Source organism: Polypterus senegalus, chromosome 1 (assembly GCF_016835505.1).
Source record: "Polypterus senegalus isolate Bchr_013 chromosome 1, ASM1683550v1, whole genome shotgun sequence".
NCBI classification, from domain to species: domain Eukaryota; kingdom Metazoa; phylum Chordata; class Cladistia; order Polypteriformes; family Polypteridae; genus Polypterus; species Polypterus senegalus.
The window spans coordinates 86,520,377-86,538,998 of NC_053154.1; the positions used below are offsets into that span (position 1 = coordinate 86,520,377).

Consider the following 18,622-nt stretch of genomic DNA (forward strand, 5'->3'; position numbering starts at 1 on the left):
CAGGTATGGCAGCACCGGGACCAGAGTTAGGTAGGGTGTGTATGGGGAGTGTGAATGGGTGTCTGGTGTACATCCTTGTAAGTCTTGGGTTGTATGTGTATGTGAGAGCATGAGGGAGGGAGTGTATGACTGTGTTTGTGTGTGACTGTATATGTCAGGTGGGGTTTTGGACTCCTCCCCTCTCCTGGGACATCTGGCAATACTACAACATCTTTGCCTACCCTCCCCTGCCTTAAGCATCTGTCTGGTCGCTCCCGGTGGCTGCCTGGTGGGATCTGGTTCCCTGGGCTCTGTTGGGTCCTCGGCGGGGTGGGTCGCCCTTGGGTCCCGGGCTGCTGGGTTCCGGCCCGCCGACTCGGGGTGGCGGCTGCGGGCGGCCTGAGGGCTTGCCGTTGATATCTCCCGGGACTCTGCCGGCTGCTGGTTGTGGCACCCCAGGGTGATCCTCTGCGCCTCGGTGGGGGTTGGGGCTTCTCTGGTGACGGCCTCCTGGGGTCTCCCGCTCTGGGGTGACCTCTGGATCTTGGAACTCCTCCATCTTCCTGACGTTTTGGGGGCAGGTCTGTGGCCCTTCACACTCACTATTGGATGCTCCTATAGAAAAACCTTACACATACAAGCGTGCATACGCACACAGGTGCTCACATGGTGATTTCATAAGTATGACTTGGACATCTTCAGCACATGATCTAAGGTTGTGGTGGCCTAAATGCCTTAGTAATAATACTGTATGATTGTCAGCAAACATTTTTACTTTTATATATCTTCATGTAGCTGATGCAGCAATGTTTTTGTCTTGTGGTTTGTTTTTTCCCCCCTCCTCTCTTTCTGCAGGTCTAGAAGCGGATTCTGGTTCATTTATTGTTTATTCTATACGAAAACCCCCCCTTCCCCCTTTACCTCCATCTCTTCCTTCTCTCTCTTCTTTTTCTTTCACTTTTGTCTCCGTGTCCGGTTCGAATCTTAAAAACATCTAAAATATTTTTAATAAAGTTTTGGTATCAGGCGTGACGTCAGCAGAAGCTGTAACGCTCCACCTGAGAGAAAAACTGTAAGGCTAGTCGCCAGCATTCAGACATCAATTCTGATTGCTTCACAGCCGAACAGGACATGGTAAAAAAAAAAAAAAGAAGGCTAAAAGCTATCATCTATTTACACAATAAATTTTTGTTTATGCCACGCAATACTGCAGTATTTTGCAGATATGTAGGTAACTTCCACAAGCTGTCTTTTCCTAATTTTGAATGGTTAGCCTGTTATCTATACTAATAAAAGGCAAAGCCCTTACTGACTCACTAACTGACTGACTCACTCACTCATCACTAATTCTCCAACTTCCCGTGTAGGTAGAAGGCTGAAATTTGGCAGGCTCATCCCTTACAGCATACTTAGAAAAGTTGGGCAGGTTTCATTTCGAAATTCTAGGCGTAATGGTCATAACTGGAACCTATTTTTTCGTCCATATACTATAATAGACTTCAGTTTGATGGCCGTGGGAGGCGGAGTTATGCCTCCCACGTAATTTAGTGCCTGCCCATATAAGGCCGTCCATCAGCGGCAATCCAATAGAAACACTGCCGCTAAATATTCACGGGCGAAGGGCTGTGTTTATGCAGACAAAGATGAGATGGTCAGGGTGGTGTTTGGAACAAACTCAGCGAAACTGCGAGAGAAACTTTTAAGTGCCGGGTCTTAGCTAACATTAAATACAGCAATGGACATCGCAAGAGATGGCACCAGCACAGCTGGGAAACTTCAATGCATGTACATCGAGCAACTCACGTGAACTGACGCAGTGCACAGACAAAAGACAGTTCCAAAGAGTGCTGAACAAAAACTGAATTACACAATTGAGAAGGCAGCAAAAAAATATGAAGCGTGTGACATATACAAACATATTCATAAATGCAGCTACTGCGGAAACGAAGCACACAGTGGAAAAAGTCAATGTCCCGCTAAAGGAAGACAGTGTAAAAAAAAACCCGTGCATGCAGTGTGTCATGTCTCAGATAAAGAGGAAGACGAGCGGTTTATTGATGCAGTAAGAAACAAATCAATGAATGAAATCTGTTATCTTTACAACGATTGACAAACACGGAATGTAACTTGAACACAACACATCCTACAAATAAGAACCTGATTAAAAGAAATAATGATAATCAAATCCTTGATGACAGCAATACTCAATAACACTCACAAAACAATTACTGTATATTGACAATCATGTTACGTTATTTTTTAAATGTTCCCTTTTCTTTTTCATAACTTCTTTAACACACTACTTCTCCGCTGCGAAGCGCGGATATATATCTATACTAATAAAAGGCAAAGCCCTGACTGACTGACTGACTGACTGACTCACTCACTCACTCACTCACTGACTCACTCATTGACTCACTCACTGACTCACTCACTCACTAATTCTCCAACTTCCCGTGTAGGTAGAAGGCCGAAATTTGGCAGGCTCATTCCTTACAGCTTCCTTACAAAGGTTGGGCAGGTTTCATTTCGAAATTCTACGCGTAATGGTCATAACTGGAAGCTATTTTTCTCCATATACTGTAATGGAGTTGAGCTCGAAGCCGTGGAGGGCCGAGTTTCGTGTGACATCATCACGCCTCCCACGTAATCACGTGAACTGACTATCAAGGCAGTATGTAGAAAACCAGGAAGAGCTCCAAAAAGCGCTGAAGAAAACATGCATTATATAATTGAGAAGGCAGCGAAACAATAAGAAGCGAGCGAGTGACATATACAATCATATTCATGAGTGCTGCTACTTCGGAAACAAAGCATGGTGTAAACCTAAAGTTTAAATTAAGTTCATAGACAGGATGCCGCTGGTGTTTGTCATGCCCACGGGTAATGCGGGATACAAGTTTAATGAGAGGATGCAGGATATAAAACAAGAGTTTTGATCACTTTGTAACCAAGTTAAAATTGTAGTTGAAGGGCTGTGCTTATGCAAATTCCGAGAGACTGTGTTTTTGGGGTATTGACAGTTAAGGCGGGTGGGGGAGTCAAGTCATCATCTCCCCTCCCGTTCACCTCATTTCGCTGTGAGCTGAGCTCTGCAGCTAACGCCGTCTTGAGGAACCAACTTTGTGACGCTGCCACCAAATACTCACAGAAAAATCCACAAGTAAATACACACACTGTCTCTAGAGTTTCTCCACACTGAATCCTCCAGGCACTACTTACAAAAGGTTACATTGACAATCGTGTTACGTTATTTTTAAAATGTTTCCTTTTCTTAGCACAAGCACAGCTGAGAAGCTTCGATGCATGTGCTCCATAACGCGTTAAAAAGTCACGCATTTAATCACAATTTGCATTACAAACAATGGGGAACTTCTGTCAATGCATGATTTCCTGGTACACCGATTACATTAATCAGCGCTTCCCGATTCATTTTACCCTCGCACCCTCTTGGTTTGAGAAGAAGTATGAAAAAATATGAGGTTAACACAGAAAAAAAAAAATCACCAATTGAAGCTTTATGAATAATCGATTCGCCATCAATAATTGTTTTGGTAAAGCCATACTCAGTGTAATCCTCCATCCATTTTATAATTTTTCCGCCACTACCCATGATTAAATGAACAGTAAAAAAGTAAGAGCGAAGTGAGGGTGATTTATTCAGGCAGGCAGGCGACAGCTCAATAGCTCGAATTTGGATATAAGTAGCTTCTATTTAGTCGCCAGAAATATCTTTGTTAGGAATGGAAGTTGAATTTAGTCTTTAAATTTCTATGGTAAAGAAAAAGTTATGCAATGATGACTACATTTAACTATATAAAGTCAAAACTTGTATATATAAAGTCACTGTTGGAATAAATAAAGTCAAAACTTAAATAAATAAAGTCAGCGCTGGAATATATAAAGTCAAAACTTGAACATATAGCCTAAAGTCATTCCCAAATATATAAAGTCAAAACCTGAGTATATAAAGACGGCGTTGGAATATTTCGGAATATATAAAGTAAGCGCTAGAATATATAAAGTCAAAACTTAAATATATAAAGTCAGCGTTGGAATACAGGCTATAAAGTAAGCACTGCAATATATAAAGTCAGTGTCGGAATATACAAAGTCAGCGCAGGAATATCCATCCATTTCCCTACACGTTGAATCTGAACACAGGGTCACGGGGGTCTGCTGGAGACAATCCCAGACAACACTGGGCGCAAGGCAGGAACCAATCCTGGGCAGGACACATGCATCATTTTCAAAACATTAACCGAACAGTGTTTTTTTAATTTATTTTTCTGAATACGTTTTTGTTAACTTAATTCAGTTCAGAGTCGTTTCAATCAATAGATTTTGACTTTCACTTTATATATTCAGGACTGAGTTTATATACTCCGATGTTGACTTTATATAATCAGGAATGACTTTATATATTCCAGCGCTGACTTTATATATTCAAGTTTTGACTTTATATATTAGGGAATGACTTTATATATTCTGACGCCGACTTTATATATCCACAAAATCAATTTATTTGCCTGTTTGGCACCCCATAGTATATGTGTGTGTGTATATATGTACACATGTATGTATGTATGTATGTGTATATATATATATATATATATACACACTAGCAAAATACTCGAGCTTCGCAGCTGAAGTAGTGTGTTAAAGAAGCAATGAAAAAGAAAAGGAAACATTTTGAAAATAACGTAACATGATTGTCAATGTAATTGTTTTGTCACTGTTGTTAGTGATGAGTGTTGCTGTCATATATATATATATATATATATATATTTAAATATATATATATTTACACACACACACAAACATATATATATATATACATATCTATACATATACACATATATATATATATATACACACACACATATATACATACATATATATATCTACATATATACACACACAGCTATTTTGTATCAGTGCAATACGCTGCTTGTTAAAACGGATAACTTCCGCTCTTACGTGCAAGTCTGCGTGGATATTATGAACTATCGTATCTGTTCAAGTTCTATTTAAATTTTAAATAGAAGGAATTTTTATTTAGTCGACAGAAATATCTTTGGTAGGAATGGTAAAAACAGACAGGAATATTATTCCTGAATAAATCAACTCAAACCTTAAACAACTTATAATATTTTGCTCTCCATAAAAATATATCCTGTCTAAATTATACAAATTTAAATATGAACATGCTGCATAACAAAATCTGGAAATATAAATAAAATGTGTTCCTTTCAGCAATAACAAATCAAATCATTCAGTTGTCTTTGCTCATATGTCATTTTGGAGCTGGACGCCTGGCATCTTTTTTTGGCAAAAAGTTCGTTTATGTTTGGTGTGAGGTTCTGTGTTGTTGAGATTCTCAGGATGGATTGCAGGTGCTCATCAGTGAGGCGACTCCTGTGTGCTGTTTTGTTAGTCTTTATCACGGAGAAGAGCTTCTCACACAGATATGTGCTACCAAACATGCACAAGGTTCAAGCCGCATGTACACAGACTTTTTTTGTTCTTCAAAGTCACCAAAGCGCTGTGCAAACTCAGTGCGCTCAGTTTATCAGCAAAGTGCGTATTTGGGAATACGGTAGTGATGACTTGGTTCAACATTACTTGGCAACAGAGAAAGTGGGGCAAGTTGCACTGGTGCATTTGTGTCTCCCATAAAAGCAGCTTCACTTGAAATCACTTTGTGATTGTGCACGGGTAAAAACGTCCGCTGAAGTGTCAGATTCTTATTTAATTCTTCTGCTTTCTGTATCTTCTACATTGAATTTCCCCTTGGGATTAATAAAGTATCTATCTATCTATCTACAGTATCTATCTATCTATCTATCATTGCATTCAGGTCTTTCAGGTTACCCTGATGTTTTGTCTCATAGTGCCATCTTAGATTAAATTCTGTAATTACAGCCACATTAGCTCCACAAATGAGACACACGGGTTCAGTAATCCCATTGGTTTTTAAAGGCTCTATTTTCAGAATCAACTTTTCTCTTCAGCATCGTGTGAGCTAGCTTCGCAATAACTTGCAGCATCATAAGCTAGACTTGATTAACGCGGTAAGTGTTCGGCAAGGCAGCTGAAGCACTGCATTATGGGATCTGTAGTTTATTGTGTTACCAGCGCTTCATATACCCGGGTATATACGGTATATAAAATGATCTCGCGGGCTGGATATAATTACACGCCGGGCCGGAGGTGGCCCGCGGCCCTTGAGTTTGACACATTTGGACTAAATAGAACTTGAAGAGATATATTTTTTCAAATGTGATCGCGCAATTCAGATATAGTTGACGTGCACTACAGCCTGCATGCCTCAATAAGTCATCCTCCCCTTGCTCTTACTATTTTACCGTTCATTTAATGAATACACTGAGTATAGCTTTACCAAAACAATCATTGATGGCGAATAAAGTATCCATTATTCGAGTATGTAGATCGGGATATATATACATATATATATATATACCCGCGTATCGCAGCGGAGACGTAGTGTGTTAAAGAAGCTATGAAAAAGAAAAGGGAACATTTTAAAAATAACGTAACATGACTGTCAATATACAGTATTTGTTTTGTGAGTGTTACTGAGTGTTGCTGTCATCAAGGATTTGATTATCATTATTTCTTTCAATCAGGTTCGTATTTGTAGGATGTGTTGTGTTCAAGTTACATTCCGTGTTTGTCAATCGTTGTAAAGATGACAGGTTTCTTTCATCGATTCGTTTCTTACTGCATCAATAAACAGCTCGTCTTTTTCTTTATCTGAGACCTGACACACTGCATGCACGGGTTTTTTTACACTGTCTTCCTTTAGCGGGACATTGACTTTTTTCACCGTGTGCTTTGTTTCCGCAGTAGCTGGATTTATGAATATGCTTGTATGTATCAGACGCTTCATATTTTTTTGCTGCCTTTTCAATTGTGCAATTCGGTTTTGTTCAGCGCTCTTTGGAACTGTTGCTTTTTGGCTGTGCACTGCGCCAGTTCACGTGAGCCGCTCGGTGTACATGCATCGAAGGTTCCCAGCTGTGCTGGTGCCATCTTGTGCTATGTCCATGGCTGTATTTAATGTTACCTTAGTCCTGGCACTTAAAACTTTCTCTCGCAGTTTCGCTGAGTTTGTACTAAACACCACCCTGACCATCTCATCTTCCTCTGCATAAGCACAGTCCTTAACCCGTGAATATTTAGTGGGAGTTTGCTATTGGATTGCCGCTGATGAACGGCCTTATATGGGCAGCCTGTCTATGAACTTAATTTAAAGTGTAGGTTTACATCGTGCTTTGTTTCCGAAGTAGCAGAACTCATGAATATGGTTGTATATGTCACTCGCTCGCTTCTTATTGTTTCACTGCCTTCTCAATTATATAATGCATGTTTTCTTCAGCACTTTTTGGAGGTCTTCCTGGCTTTCTATGTACTGCGTGATTACGTAGGAGGCGTGATGATGTCAGATGAAACTCCGCCCCCACGGCGTTCAAGCTCATATCCATTACAGTAAATGGAGAAAAACAGCTTCCAGTTATGACCATTACGCGTAGAATCTGCCCAACTTTTGTAAGGAAGCTGTAAGGAATGAACCTGCCAAATTTCAGCCTTCCACCCACACGGGAAGTTGGAGAATTAGTGATGAGTCAGTGATTTGCCTTTTATTAGTGTGTATATATATATATATATATATATATATATATATATATAGAGAGAGAGAGAGAGAGAGAGAGAGAGAGAGAGAGAGACAGAGAGATATAGACATATATATATATATATATATATATATATATATATATATATATATGCCAGCAACACTCATGACAATGACAAAACAATGACATTGTCAATCATGTTACGTTATTATTAAAATGTTTCCTTTTCTTTTACTTCTCGCTATATATATATATATATATATATATATATATATATATATATATATATATATATATATACACTCACAAAGGATTATTAGGAACACCTGTTCAATTTCTCATTAATGCAATTATCTAATCAACCAATCACATGGCAGTTGCTTCAATGCATTTAGGGGTGTGGTCCTGGTCAAGACAATCTCCTGAACTCCAAACTGAATGTCAGAATGGGAAAGAAAGGTGATTTAAACAATGTTGAGCGCGCCATGGTTGTTGGTGCCAGAGGGGCCGGTCTGAGTATTTCACAATCTGCTCAGTTACTGGGATTTTCACACACAACCATATCTAGGGTTTACAAAGAATGGTGTGAAAAGGGAAAAACATCCAGTATGCGGCAGTCCTGTGGGCGAAAATGCATTGTTGATGCTAGAGATCAGAGGAGAATGGGCCAACTGATTCAAGCTGATAGAAGAGCAACTTTGACTGAAATAACCACTGGTTACAACTGAGGTATGCAACAAAGCATTTGTGAAGCCACAACACGCACAACCTTGAGGCGGATGGGCTACAACAGCAGAAGACCCCTTCGGGTACCACTCATCTCCACTACAAATAGGAAAAAGAGACTACAATTTGCACGAGTTCACCAGAATTGGACAGTTGAAGACTAGAAAAATGTTGCCTGGTCTGATGAGTCTCGATTTCTGTTGAGACATTCAAATGGTAGAGTCAGAATTTGGCATAAACAGGATGAGAACATGGATCCATCATGCCTTGTTACCACTGTGCAGGCTGGTGGTGGTGGTGTAATGGTGTGGGGGATGTTTTCTTGGCACACTTTAAGCCCCCTAGTGCCAATTGGGCATCGTTTAAATGCCACGGGCTACCTCAGCATTGTTTCTGACCATGTCCATCCCTTCATGACCACCATGTACCCATCCTCTGATGGCTACTTCCAGCAGGATAATGCACCATGTCACAAAGCTCGATTCATTTCAAATTGGTTTCTTGAACATGACAATGAGTTCGCTGTACTAAAATGGACCCCACAGTCACCAGATCTCAACCCAATAGAGCATCTTTGGGATGTGGTGGAACGGGAGCTTCGTGCCCTGGATGTGCATCCCACAAATCTCCATCAACTGCAAGATGCTATCCTATCAATATGGGCCAACATTTCTAAAGAATGCTTTCAGCACCTTGTTGAATCAATGTCACGTAGAATTAAGGCAGTTCTGAAGGCGAAAGGGAGTCAAACACCGTATTAGTATGGTGTTCCTAATAATCCTTTAGGTGAGTGTAGACAGTTATATACTGCATATATATATAAATATATATATATATATATATATATATATATATGACAACAACACTCATGTCAAAGACAAAACAATTACATTAACAATCATGCTACGTTATTTTAAAAATTTTTCCTTTTCTTTTTCATAACTTCTTTAACACACTACTTCTCGCATGTAAGCGGTATTCTGCTAGTATATATATGTGTATGTATATATATATATATATATATATATATATATATATATATATATGTATATATATGTATATATATATATATATATATATGTATATATATATAAATGTGTGTGTATATATATATATATATATATATATATATATATATATATATAAAAATGTGTGTATATATATATATGTGTGTGTGTATACATAATCCCTCCTCGATTGAGGGGGTTGCGTTCCAGAACCCCCCGCGATAGACAAAATCCGCTAAGTAGAAACCATATGTTTGTGTAGTTATTTTTATATATTTTAAGCCCTTATAAACTCTCCCACAATGTTAACATTATTAGAGCCCTCTAGACATGAAATAACACCCTTTAGTCAAAAGTTTAAACTGTCCTCCATGATAAGACAGAGATGACAGTTCTTTCTCACAATTAAAAGAATGCAAATAGATCTTCTCTTCAGGAGCAGAGAATTTCAGAGGGAGAGAGAGACAGAGCGCTCGCAAAGAAAAGCAAACAATCAAAAAATCAATACTTGTGCTTTTAAGTTTGCCGCTGCATTTTAGAGGAGCGCCAGGATCTTCTAAGCAAACAGCCTCTGTGCAAACAGCCCCTCTGCTCACATCTCCTCCGTCAGGCGAGAGAACGTCAGAGAGAGAGAGCGAGATTAAAGCAACAATCAAAAAATCAATACATGTGCTTTTAAATATGCCGAGCACCGCAATAAAGCGGCATTTTTTTAGAGGAGGTCAGTATCTTTTAAGCAAACAGCACCTCTGCTCACAGCCCCTCCGTCAGGCGCAGAGAATGTCAGAGAGGGTGAGAGAGAGGCAGAGACAAGCAAACAATCAATCTCCGCGCGGGATGCATATCTTATAGCATTGAGGAGTTTTAGTTAATATGTAATACATGCTCTGATTGGGTAGCTTCTAAGCCGTCCGCCAATAGCGTCCCTTGTATGAAATCAACAGGGCAAACAAACTGAGGAAGCGTGTAGCATAAATTAAAAGACCCATTGTCCGCAGAAATCCGCGAACCAGCGAAATATCTGTGATATATATTTAGATGTGCTTACATTTAAAATCCGCGATAGAGTGAAACCGCGAAAGTCAAAGCGCGATATAGCGAGGGATTACTATATATATATATATATATATATGTGTATATATATATATATATGGCATACACACACATATATATATATATATATATATATATATATATATGGCAGCAACACTCATCACTCACAACAGTGACAAAACAATTACACTGTCACTCATGTTACATTATTTTCAAAATGTTTCCTTTTCTTTTTCATTACTTCTTTAAGACACTACTTCTCCGCTGCGAAGCACGGGTATTTTGCTAGTTATTACTAAAACCTGCACCCTCATCTTTTTACAAAGAAATCTGGAATGTTTTTTCTACCCCACTGCTCTGTTTTTGGATCCACAGGAATACTCAGAGCAGATATTGTAAACACTTCTCTAGTACACTAAAAGTAGTGTTCTGCATCTGATCCTATTTACAACTCATTCAACTCTAAATTTCTGGACTGCTTTATACAAAAGGGCATTACCATTAATGCAAAAGGATGTCATAATTCTGATTTTCCATTAATTATTCTAACACTGTAAAATCTCCACTTTAAAACCCCTTTTCAATGCACACTTAGTTGCCTTAGCCAACATAACATGTCTTGGGTCAATACTGGCTCAATACATAATTCCTAATACCTGTGTGGGATTTTGATAGCTTTTATATTTTTATAATGGTTGCTCAAGTGTACCACTATGATTTTATTCCCGCTTAGATGGGTTGGCTTTTTTTGATCTTGATGTTGCCACTGCTGCAACCATAATAATGAAGTATAAAAACATATGTATAAACTTACATGTAGCACCCAGAATAGTTAACCTAAGATTAAATACTGTATATTGGAGTATTAACTTACCTTTAATTAAAATAAATGAACTGAATTTTTTAAAACTCAAAAAACCCTAACCCTAATTTGACATCCCAACCTTAAATATACTAATAATTGAGGCAAATATCAATTTCAGAATACCACAGGTTGTCAGAATAAAAACTAGCCTATAAAAGATGAAACCTCATAAAACAAGCAAACCATTATCTAAATTTTACCTTAAACATTTCAAGATTTGCAGCCTTAAGCCTTTCCTCCATACGTGAATTGGATCGTGGACTTGAAGCCTCATTGTCTGACAGCACAATAATGTCTGGTGATGGTGTCCGACGCTCTCTGTCTGTTTCACTGGAGACACAAAGTAATACATACATTAAGAAACCAAACAAAATTGTAATAATAATTGTAATAAATCTTCCTACTGGCCTGCAAGAAAAAACACATTTTGAGATGACATTACCTGTGAATTGTAATGGCTCTTTAAAAATTCCCATAATATATAGAATACCAGCCAATAACAGGTAGGACAATTATGGAAATTCTTTTTTTTAATATAAAATAACAGTACTTAAGTAGCTATATTCATATTAGCATGATTTAACCCAGTTGTCAACTTCCAGGCATAAACAATGTGCATTTAATGCTAAAAATGAATCATTTTTACATTTTTTATTTGCTGCTTATTACAACTCCTAACACTGAATATACATCATAAGACATATCAGACCAAGAGAAACAAAACACATTTATGACCATGTAAGTTACAGACTGAAAATGAGAGCTGCAGGTGTTTTGCCAAACATTTATTAAATTATTATTATTCATCCTGCACTAAATGTACTTGAAAATGTATGTTTTGACAAAACTTTCTTATATTTTAGTATAAGCTTCATAACATTCTCATTTTTATAGAGTCCCTGAGGGCTAGGGAAATGTCTGCTAGCTATATTGGACTGATTATTGTGACCAAAAAGGTGATCTAACCTGTGCGGCAGCAGTGCCAACCACTGCACCACCGTGCCTCTGAAAGATGAAAGAATAAAGAACGCAGTCAGAGACGTGCAATCATATTTCGTCAAAACAAAGCAGAAATGCCAAAATCGTAGTCAAAAGTCAGAAAAAAATAAGTAGTTTTTTTAAAGGCTGATGCTTTGCACTTTTTCCTTTTTCAAAAAGATAGAAACATCTTATAAACAGAAATTTTTCATTATTATTATTATTTCATAGATTCTCCTGTATTTGGGGTTGGGGGGACGGGGGAGGTATGGCTCAGTCAAAGTTTGTTTTCACTCTCCACATGGCTACCTATGCAACCATAGAGCATGCTCCTCCTTCTCTAATATTGACGTGGAACTCGGCCTGCATATCTGGTGACAAACTTATTTATTATTAAACTTATTTATGCTGTATATGTTTAAAAACATTTTGAGAACCTGCATTATTTACTTATCTGTTAAGATCCTTGAGTTCACCTACTGCAAACAGTATTAATGTGCCTTTATAGCTTTACATTTGTTTTCATGGAAAATGTAAAAAACTGGTATGCATACTGATGCTAAAATTATTCACCAGCTGCCTTAGCACCTTTGGATTCCATGACATCTGTATGTTCTGCTTAAATCAGAATGAATTTTTTCTGTGAACCCCGAGTTTCTCTCAGTGTTCAAATCTGAAATGTGTCATCCAGTACACTATTGATACTAACTGTGAGCATGATTATGTGCTCTTCATAGTACCATCCAATGCGCTACCATGCCTCTGTGAGATCAAATAAGCAAGAACGTAGTGAGAGATGTGCAAACTTCGTAAGCAGAAAGCAATTCTTTGTTTCATCAAAACAGAAAGAAAATGCCAAATTGGAATCAAGTCAGAAATCATGAAATATTTAAAACCAGGAAATTCAAATAAACAATCGCCAAAGAGAACTCTTTTTTAATCCAATCTCACTTTTTTTTTTTTTTTTTACTGTCCCAACAGTCTATTGAAGCATCTCCCAACTATGCCGGCCCAATTATTTTGACCAAAAAGGTGACCTGAGCTGTGAGGCAGCAGTGCCAGCAATGGCACCACTATGCCTCCCTGAGATAAAATTAATTGAATTAAATATCAGAACAGTAAAACTTTGTATAGAAAGTGGCAACAGGAGCAGGTAGCTTGAATTCACAGTGGACCCCACAAGCCTGGTGTACATAACATTTACAAAAAAAAAAAAAACAGAAGGAGAACGATAGGGGACAACTAGAAAAGGAACCCATCTAGCCACTGCAATCAGCAGAAAGGGGCTGGAAATGCTGATGCTGATCCTGGACTCATTCATTTTTACAAACATCAGTCTATCTACAGAATTTTTGGACAACTGGGTCCTCTTGTCTGTGACCACCCCACCAGCACTAAAAGCCTACTCAGACAGTAAGCTGGAAGCCGGGCAACACAGTACTTACAGTGCATACTGAGAAAGCTCCTGGCTAAAATCCAGACTCATTACCCAGAACTCCATGCGGTCATCTGTGAGCTTAGAATCATTTACACCAATGCACCCAGGCAGTCATTCACCATGTGGTCTTGCCGCTGGCGGTGAAAGCTGCTATTGCCACCCTGTATCAGACTGGAAAAAGTTTCTCTACAACATCCAGTAGATTGACACCATGGCTGCTGCTGCTACTGACAGGTCTCTGATGGACATGTGGAGAGGCACCAGGGAGGAAAGGATGGTGATACATCTCTAGCAGCTTGCTGCTAAGGACTGAACAGAGGTGGCACATTCTCTGTTCCTGCTGGTTAGGCTCCATAATCATCGCAATCTTGGCTTTGTACTGGAGGCCTAATCGTCCCTCTGTTTAATAGGTTTAATCTGAGGGTCCCTCCTAAGGTATTACAGCATATGAGCAGCCACGTTGTAGAGGTGCCCACTGCCAACCACGGTTTGATTATCTTCTTCTCATCTTCTTGGTTCTTACTGTCATCCACCTTCCACCCCCCTGACAATAGGCACTGCCCTCTGTGCCTGCTCATCCTCCTCCTCTTCCTCCTGGAGTGCCACTGCCCTGCTGGGCTGGTTACTGGGCATGTTCTCCTCCTCGGCACCCTCTCCCACTTAGAGCAGGTCACCTAGTGTCTTGTTCAGCAGGAACACTAGTTGGAGCACATCATTCTAGTCTGCTCGAAAGAAGCTAGCAACTTGCAGAGCTGCCACATCTGAAGCCACTGCTCCCCTGCCCTGCACTGTTTCCATAGCTGCTCCACCATGCACAGGTTGAAGTTTCACTGCATTGCTGCATCACAAACCAAACTGCGGAGGGGGGAATAAGGGAGGATTAATGGTATGCAGGTGGTGCTGCGGTTGCATTTTGACAAGCAATGTGCTGGCAGTAGGGGAGCAACAAAAATGGCTGCAGACCCACCATGCATTGCTCAGAAGCTTGCCCAATCAAAGTTCGGAGGAACATCTGCACATGAGCAAAATATGGCACTTGGGTCAATTTGATGCTTTTCAGGGCAACCAGGACAATGGTGTAGTTGTCTGACACCACACTGCCCGCCTGGAGCTGCCAAGGGGTCATCCACCTCAGGACCAGACCCTGGAAGTCATCCAGGATCGCAGGCTCAGTATGGCTCCTCTCACCCAGACACACTAACTGCACAGCCTGGCACCAGCTTTGCAGTGCCATAAAATAGCTGTGGGGGCATTTGCTGGATAGCTTAGTGTTGCTTGTATCAAACTTGGAGGCAGGTATGCAGTAGGAGAAGGCTGAAGGAGCAGAGTAGTGGAATGGGTGCCCTCCTAACACACCCTTCACAGCCCGTAGGAAGGTGTGGAAGGGAAAGAGCTGCACGCTGGCCACCTCTGGGTGTGACCTTCTGTCGCTGAGGACTGGCTTCCACTGGCAGAGTCAGATACAAGGGGTGCCAGAGAGTGGGAGTGGGCAACACATACCGAAGATGAACCAGTGGAGGCCTGCCAGCCCTGCCCTATTGCAAAGCAGCCTGTGGTGGTTCTTCATATGATTGATAACAAGGGAAGGTTAGTAGTGCCCATATGGGAACCAGGCTGGCCCCAGCATACCTTCTGCCAGCAGAGGTTGCAGACCACAATGGCCCGATCCTCAGTCAATATGCTAAAATAGGCCCAGACAGATGATATGCACAGCATCGCCATGGCTGCCTTGGTAGTGGCACATCATGGATCTGGATATCTGCTGCTGGCTGATGCCAGCCAGTGGCACTGCCTACCAAGGCAAGAGAGTGCCTAGCACTGGGCTCTGTGGAGGCCCTGCACCCCACTCGCTGCCACCGACAATGATGCCTATCCACCACACTGCCAGTAGGTGACACCCAGGTCTGTCACTTTCAGCCTGCTCCTTTTCTACCAAGGCAGCTATAAGAGGAACATGCAGCTGCCCTTCTCTTGCTGTCAGGTTCTGGTCCTCAAAAGATTATGTATTGCCCCTGCATCAGGGTCTCTCTGTAGCTGGTGGAAGATCTGAGTCCTCACTGACTTCCTCCCTAAATGTGCCTGATACCTCCCCCAACATCTCTTGTCTGTCACTTTCCAGGTCTATCCTTGCATCCTTTTGGACTTCTTCCCAGACATTCCCCAAAATGCGACCCAAGAGCTGGGGGAAATTCCTCTTCAGGGGCACCTGTAAAGGATCTGGAGCCACAGCTTGCTGACTACACAGCTGCTTGCTATCTCCAGATGACTGACATGTATTGTTGCAGGTGACGGACAGGATGTGGATGGGTTGTTGGTACCGTTGCCCTTGATCAACTACAAGACAACAGCCACGACCAGCTCTCCTTCCTCCTACCTTAATGGGAACCGAATAGTTTTTTGAGGGGAAAAATATAAACTACGCAAACACACAAAACAACTGGAGGTCAAATACTAGGGCTTTTATTTAACCACGCAGTGCCGCACAGAAAGCCCTTTCAATGTGCCGATTAAGACAAGCAGCAAGCTATTCCATCCCCCACCATCGCAGAACGTTCACTAAATTCTCCCAGCTCCAGCCTTGTTTGATTATCTGGGAGTGAGTGAACTGCTGGAGTTTTAGAGTGGAAATAATAGATCGTTATTTGGAACACATGCATTTCATGTGTGTTCCATTTCTACAGTAATCTTTGTAAACACATTGTTAAAACAGAAACTTTTTTAGTCATTTTAGTAATAAATGTTACAAAATGTACGCATAAACTATATAATGTGTGAAGCCTGAAGTCCAAAGATCAAATAAACACTTTCACAAAAGGTTCAAGGACAATACAACAGCTTCCGTGGCATAGCAGTAAGATTTGCTGACTTGTAATCAAGGGGCCACCAGTTCGATCCCTACTGTCTCCTATATTTGCCGTTTTCAGTAGTGAGCTGCTCTTACTGTTAATAGTATACAGTACACACATACATTTGGTTTGTGTCTTTAACAGACCGTGTACATTTATAGTACTATACTTGTAAAAGTTACCTTTTTTTTCACTTTTATTTTCTCACTCACGATCACAATCCATACTGCCGCCCTAGGCCTCTGACACTGTTAGTTTTATTTTGAAACTGGGAATAACTGTAGATGTGAGTAGTGTTTTGAGGCAATGGAACTGGACATTCTCTGATCCGGAGGGATAAAAGCTGGCACACAAACGCTGGTGAATCTGCCTTCTTCGTATCTCACCGTCACTTTATTTCTTTTTATTCAGTTTTATTGAGTGTTCCTGCTCACACAGAATTAGTATGCACCTTATGATGTCAAAAACCACAGACGTAGGTATATATGACATTTTGAAGAAATCATTTTACAGTATGACATGAATAGTACCAATCAGAAAACATCATCGCACTAATGTAATATTATTTGAAAATGAACAGCATCAGATTGGGTGTGAATTTACGCTGGCGCTGTTACTTAGAGTCAGATCAGGAGAGGCGGGGGGGATGTTAGAGCGTGATCATTATTGAGAGAATAAAACTGAAAGAAGCTAACTTTTACAAGTACCATACATTTATACCCAATGTCCCATATATTTGTCTCTCTTTTTTTCCTCTGTGCTACGTCGACATCGTGCACCAGAAGGTGTGAGCTTATTCACACCAATGTGAAAAGAAGAGTGTTTATGGCTCATATTGCAGAGGAACTTCGTCGTTGCATCTTACTAGAAAAGGCGATGGAAAAAGAAAAGGAGGATGCAACATCGACAAGCTTCTGTTCCAAGACAGCCGCTTCCCGAGGAAAGTAAACCGAGTCAGTGTCAAGTGCCCTTTCAATGTAATAGAAATCACAGCATAGAGAAAAGTGTGCATTCCAACAGGTACACATGTCGTAAATGTAAGGAAGGACGGTTCTTGCAGCTCAGAGAAAAAAAGAAAGACGAATATATGGGACATTGGGTATAAATTTATGGTACTTGGAAAAGTTAGCTTTTTTCAGTTTTATTCTCTCAATGACGATCACACTCTAACATCCCCCCCTCACTTGATTTGACTCTAAGTAACAGTGCCAGCGTAAATTCACACCCGATCGTTTTCAAATAATATTACATTACTGCAATGATTTTTTGATTACTGTTCATGTCATAAAAGGATTTCTTCAAAATATCATATATACCTATGTCTGTGTTTTTTTTTTTTAACATCATAAACCATAAGGTGCATAATAATTCTGTGTGAGAAGGAACACTCAATAAAATTGAATAAAAAAAAATAAAGTGACGGTGAGATACGATGAAGGCAGATTCACCAGCGTTTGTGTGTCAGCTTTTATCCCTCCAGATCATAGAATGTCCAGTTCCATTCCCTGTATAATATTAACAATGAGAGCAGCTCACCACTGAAAACGGCAAATATGGGTGGCAGTTTGGATTGAGCTGGTGGCCCCTTGATAACAAGTCAGCAAATCTTACTGCTATGCCACGGGAGCTGTTGTATCATCCTTGAACCTTTTGTGAAAGTGTTTATTTGATCTTTGGGCTTCAGGCTTCACACATTCTATAGTTTATGCCTACATTTTGTAACATTTATTACTAAAATATGAAAAGGTTTTTGTTTTAACAAAACGTTTACACAGATTACTGTAGAAACGGAACACACATGAAATGCATGTGTTCCAAATAACGATCTATTATTTCCACTCTGAAACTCCAGCAGTTCACTCAATCCCAGATAATCAAACAAGGCACGAGCTGGGAGAACTTAATGAACATTCTGCGATGGTGGGGGATGGAATAGCCAGCTGCTTGTCTTAATCAGCACATTTACCGGAGAAAGACGCTGACGGAGAGGTGTGAACGGATTTAAGGTGGGCCGGAATTACAAGTTTTCTCGTAGGTTCTGGTAATTCTAGTGTTAACAACAAAATATGTGA

General features: G+C 40.1%; 1 protein-coding gene across 6 annotated transcripts in view; it reads right to left on the bottom strand.

Moving 5' to 3' along the window:
• The window catches only part of gatad2b (GATA zinc finger domain containing 2B), a 277,061-nt gene that overhangs the window by 115,423 nt on the left and 143,016 nt on the right, over nucleotides 1-18,622 (bottom strand). For all 6 annotated transcript variants that reach the window (XM_039752811.1, XM_039752806.1, XM_039752827.1 and 3 more), the window contains exon 3: nucleotides 11,489-11,618. In XM_039752811.1, coding sequence (XP_039608745.1) covers nucleotides 11,489-11,618 — 130 coding nt within the window. The remainder of the gene's footprint in view (nucleotides 1-11,488; nucleotides 11,619-18,622) is intronic.